Source organism: the organism of the source record quoted next, unplaced genomic scaffold (assembly GCF_019419815.1).
Source record: "Pyrus x bretschneideri cultivar Hongxiangsu unplaced genomic scaffold, Pyrus_bretschneideri_v1 Contig19, whole genome shotgun sequence".
Lineage (NCBI taxonomy): Eukaryota > Viridiplantae > Streptophyta > Magnoliopsida > Rosales > Rosaceae > Pyrus > Pyrus x bretschneideri.
The window spans coordinates 423,656-429,348 of record NW_025999490.1 but is presented as its reverse complement, the minus strand read 5'-3'; the positions used below and the strand labels follow the sequence as shown (position 1 = coordinate 429,348).

The 5,693-nt window shown below is 39.0% G+C and overlaps 1 protein-coding gene across 1 annotated transcript; it reads right to left on the bottom strand.

Annotated features, from left to right (window-relative positions):
- Positions 1-1,626: 1,626 nt before the first annotated feature.
- On the bottom strand, positions 1,627-5,454 carry LOC125476510. The gene is made up of 10 exons (XM_048582729.1): positions 4,970-5,454; positions 4,752-4,872; positions 4,374-4,462; positions 3,834-4,248; positions 3,638-3,738; positions 3,421-3,487; positions 2,988-3,215; positions 2,208-2,672; positions 1,996-2,068; positions 1,627-1,896 (listed from the first exon to the last, which is right to left on the bottom strand). Exons 1-10 carry the CDS (start codon positions 5,401-5,403, stop codon positions 1,649-1,651), a joined length of 2,241 nt encoding a protein of 746 aa, XP_048438686.1. The 5' UTR covers positions 5,404-5,454; the 3' UTR covers positions 1,627-1,648.
- Positions 5,455-5,693: the final 239 nt, after the last annotated feature.

Sequence of the window (5,693 nt, the reverse complement as noted above, 5' to 3'; positions counted from 1 at the left end):
CTTTCAATTCACTCAACCAATCAACGATATGTATACTGTATGTGAAAATTGTCTATATATATATATATATATTCATACCCACATATATGCATACACATAGGAGTTGAGATTGACTTTGTACCCTAAAGTTTGAGCTTATACCATCAAGGGCAAGTGTACTGCAACTTTGGCCAAAGTAAGGGTATTGTACATACCTCTTAGCCTCACTTTCTACCCATGTGTTATTGTGTTTGTATATATTTGCAAGGATTTGTGAATAGGATTTGGGTCTGATGACTATCTTTTGAATCTATGTCTTTGGTAAAGAAATCTGGATGTGGTGTGCTTCTTGATGTGGGTTTGGTACATTTGTGCTGTGATGTCTTGTTTGTTTTCACCACTCGGCCATTTTCTCTAGTATTTTTTATTCGACTGCTGACAAGACTTTTATGGCAGTGATGGTGGCAGATGCTGCTTTTTGTGGTTAGAAATTAGAGATTTGGGTTTCCATTTTAGTTTATTTAATTGGGCTGGGCTTTTATGTATCTGTTCCCCCAATGTATTTTAGTTATTTTGCCTTCCCTTGTCTTGGCTTGTAACCTTTTATCAGATTAATTAAATTATTTTTTCATACCAAAAGAAAATATCACTAATTAAAATATTTCATTGGTTCAATCATCGTTTGGTATCGAAACACGTGAGTTGAACAGCGAACATCTCAATTATAAATACTGCTAGACAATAGTACCAGCGTTGAGTTTAACTGTAGTGAGAATATTTATCATTATGTTTAATACAATAGTTCGACTAAAAACATTTTTGGTAAAAATATTTTTGAAATTAATATTTAGTAACAACACAAGTGAATAATTTGGAATCTCAAAACATTTTATCTAAAAACGTTTTAAGTCATCTGAAAAGTATTTTCAAACAAGCTTTTCAATATCATATATCAATATATTAGAATATTTTAATTAACCATTCGTAAGAAATACATCCAAAATAGAAGCAGTGAGACATGTGAGATGATGGGTTGATTCAAAAAGAAGTGTACGAAGAAACAGTAGATTTGGCATTTTCTTACTTTATTTTGGATGAATGTTTAATTATGTAAGAGCTAGTTGCGAAATCCACCCCTTTAATTTTGGGTCACTTTTTAAAAGGTACCCAACCTTTTCCCTTCTTCAACAATTCAAACCACTTTTTTTTTTTTTCTTTTTCTTTTCCTACAAATCAAGCCACTTTAGTTCATACCGTTTGAGCCTACTCGTGCAACAAAGTGGGCCCCACACATGCTACGTAAGTAATTATCGAAAGACTGAAACGACCAGACGTTTATTGTCATGAATTGTTTTTCTTTCTTTTTATTCAACGATGAAAATTTTAATTAAATTTGAATGAAAACGTTTATATCAGAAGGCAAAGTATTAAACAACCATTCCGTCTCAAAACAGCCCCATCTATGAAGGTCACCCCCCTCGAAACAAAAAAGTCAATAGATGTGCTGCCCTATTACAATCCCGGAGAGCAAAAATAATTTTTACGGCCCTCAATTGCTGTCGCAAACACTGTACGTCGACCTTCAAGCATACATAAAAACATGTACGCATTCATTCATCGTATGAATGTCGAGTGAAGGGAGAGACAGAACCAAATGAATTTGCATTTGCTATTCGACCCAATTAATATCCAAATGTTTTAGTTCAGAGATCCACTTTTGTGTATCTTGAGATACATAGGGATTAGATGCTACCACTTTCTCTTCCTCCTCCACATCGGTTGACACCACATAATCTAGTTTTACATCCCTCCCCAGGTTCGGCTGTCGATTAGGGTGCCTCACCTTCAGCGACAGAAGACGGGAAACCTCATGAAGCCCGCCCCACTTCTCCAATGCACGAGCAATGTCGTAGCGCCCTGTCAAATGTCATAGCAGAAACACAAGGGCTATGCCATGGTAAAACATCTAACCAAATATGAATATTTCATGCTTCTGTGTTCTGTCCCGTTTCTTACCTGCGCGTTCAAATGACTTTCTACTTGGCATGAAAGAAGGGTCCATTCCCCAACTCCTCTGAAACCGGTTAATCTGTATGCAAGGCGGAAATTTATTAATATCGAGGTTATAGCACAGGTTTTCCATCGATAACAAGAAATTTAGCACAATATGATTGATTACCGTGCCTATCACTTGAGGTTTGCTAGAAGTTGCAACATAAAAATCTTACCTCTTCCTGCATATTGTCAAGGCTGTCCCAGTAGCCCTTTGGTTTTCGGTTTTTGTAAGCAAGAGAGAGGTTCATCAATGATGCGATCCTTCTAAATCCGCCCATGCGTCTAATTGCTTTCTCAATATCTACCCTTCCATGTACACGAAGTTGCTTTCTCATGGGCATAAATCCTTCCTGCCCATGCTCTGAGATAAATTTCAGAAGCTCACTTTTCAAAACTTCAATATCCCTTTGCAAGCCTGGTACTCTCGGCCTTTTCCTAGATGAAGTTTGAGCATCAGTATCGGAAATCTGGTCAACTGTTGCGTTACTTTTTTCATCATCATGGCCAGTGCTACATGAAGCGGTTTCTTCCTCCGTATATATGTTTTCATCAGATGCTTTTGACGAGTGTGCCGCCTCCCCTTTTTCTACGTAATCCCGTATGGTACATAAATTTGAAGGGAGATCTTCATATATGACCTACAATGCCACAGATATGTGTCAATAGACTGTCCTTTTCAAGGCTCCACATGCAATTACAGATTAGAAATGGAATGCAGACTTGATTTCACAAGAGACAGTTAATCATTCCACCAATATCACCAACTACTTCTTCATATGAAATGCTCGTGAAATTAGTATTCTTTCCAGCCTCATGGCAAGCTATGAGGTATCTACACCGACAATGTTCTCAAAAGACTAATATTTGAAAGAAGTAGGCAACCAGAAGATAAACATTTAGCATACAGTCCATGGCAGTATAGGCATGATAACGTTGAGAAGTATTATTCCAACCTCTTCCATAATAGCTTCGGAAAGAAAAGTGTCTTTGCGCATTTTTGATTCCACAGAGTACTTTAACAGCGTGTGATGACTTCCTAGCTGCTCTAAAACCCATTTACCTCGAAATGAGTCAAAGTCCCCTTCAACCTGTTCAAAACTTATCTCCTCTTCAAGCTGCTCACACAGGTCTAGGACAACCCGTGCGTGAAGTACCATATAAAGTAATCCCTTGCATCCTTCCTGCATATTACCGGAAGGGTAAGTTGACTTTTGTATCACTTATAAGATGATCTCTGCCTTCGCATCACTTACAGTACTTAAAGTAAAAGACATGTTTTTAGCACCAAAATTTTAAGGATCAGAAAGTGCCTAACATAATCTGATCCCAAAATTAAATACCGACTATTTAGAAAACTTATGATCTTTATGAAAAGACTGCTAGTACCTGCAGAATGCGGACTTTGTTGTTTTCTCTTGATAATATCCTACTGATTGCCAAGTTTGGGACTATCCTGGAATTTGTAATTTCACAAGGAAAAAGAATCAGGTAGATGAAAGAATTTTAAGTAAATAAAATAGCGTGCCTTTCTTAGAAACTTGCCTGAGCACGAACTGCTAAAAGAACCTATGTACTCAAATGAAAAGTGAACAAGCATACTTACTCAGGAAGACTTTCATAAGCAGTCAAAACATTCCATACTTCACGAACAGGAGCTTTTACTGTTACGCTAGCAACAACACAGCGATGAACGCCTCCATTTTCCTTCAGCCAAAATCATTTTATCATCAGTTGCTAAACAGAAGAGTCCCTCTCTAGGACAGAAAGGCTTAGGTGAGAGTGTAGGGTCAATTGGTTACCAATAGACCATCAAATCTCCGAAGATGAACCTCATCCACCAAGAAAGGCTTATCAAGTCTGCACACTTTCCCAAAAACACCCCAGTTACTGTTCAACTCGGTTGAAGATGGGATCAATGGACCAGGAATAGAGCCAGGAATATTCTCTTTGAACTCATTAAGTGGATAATCCTTTTCACTCAAAGAACCGTCGATGTTTTTGGGGAGTGAACTAGTAGCAGCCATGGATGCGGTAGGCAAGGAACTTTCTGTCATTGTTATCTTCTGATCCCCTACAAAATTCTTTTCTGATCTGCAAGCCAAGGCCCGAAGATTCACCGGAAGATCTGATCTGATAATTCTCTCCAAGAAAATGGCGGGAAAGTTGAATCTTGGTATTACATTAAGTTCATATGATAAAATTGTTGATGATGACCTGCAATCATCAATGAGAAAATTAGAAAATAAAACGCAACTTCAATAGCTGATACAGCGAAGCAGGCAAAACGCAAGCACATTGTACAACCAGTTAAGATTACAAACCAAGTACTCTATCCTTACCTTGTCCCGCATCTAACGGCCCATTTGCCTTCGAACTTTTTGAAGTCTCCATCAACCATGGAAAAGTGGAGCTCACGATTATTATGACTCTGAAAAATGAACAAAAGTTTCAAATTACAAAGTGCAACGAAATGAAAGATGCAAACATAAGAACTTTAAAGCAACTCACTTTGCTTATTAAACAACACCATCAAACCCACATAACCATAAATTGAACCAAAAGGTAATCATTTTATCTTGGACAAGGCGATATTCTAAACTACTCTACCAGGAGGGGTTCAAACTCGGGTGCAAGGGAGCCAGTTGGACTAAATTGCATCTCGAAACAAACAACAGCATTAAGAATCCAAAAATTGGGTTCAATTTAGACACACTCACCAAGTTAGAAAATTCTTGAAGGTCCAAAACAACCCGAGCTTCGATATGCCAATACAGCGCCCTCTGCAAGCCTCTCTGCTCCAACCAAATACGCCCCGGATGCGGACATGGAATTCTCGCGCTGATATCAAACATTAAGCAAAAGGTCACTCATAAACTTAATAAAAATCAAATCTTTAAACCAAATTTTAAATTCGAAAAACTGAAGGCGTTAGTACCTGGAAACAAGATTGGGGATGAAGTCAGCGAGACGCTCGTAATCAGTAAGAGCATTCCAGACCGAATCGATATCGGCATTGACCAAAATATCGGCCTTGATTCGGCGCTCCCTCCACGAAATCAACTCCACTTCGCACTGCACCTTCCTCTCTCCTCCTCCTCCTTCCTCCTCCGCCTCTTCCGCGTTTCTGGGTTTCTTGTAAACTGTGCTGCTGCCATTCCTGGTGCCGCCGTTCGTGAATTGGTGGTACTGATTCCATCTGGGTCCGTCTGCTAGGGACGAAAATACCACGCACAAATTGTTGTTCGTGTTGGTGGTGGTGTGGGGAGTGTGGCATATTCTGTAAATTGGGGCGTGTTTGAGGGGTCTTTTGGGAGGGTGGAGTGGGGAGAGAGCTCCATGGTTAGGGTTTGAAGCTTTGCAGGCGATCATGGAGGTTGTGAGAGGGAGTGAGAAAGCAGAGAGTGAGATGGATAGCGAGAGAGTGGAAGGGTATTTTTGGATTTTCGACCGTTAATTGGTAACCACCAGTTTTTGGGTGGTGTCGTTTTCTGTGGACTTGAAATTGTGTGGTGGGAAATACGACTTGGCACTTTTGGCGGGTTGGGCTTGTAGCGCCAAACAAAAACCCAAACCTTTGACCCATTTGGTTTATTTATTTTATTTTAAAAATAATGAAAAAATAAATAAACATTTTTTTGGGGGAAAAACAGTCTTAGTTT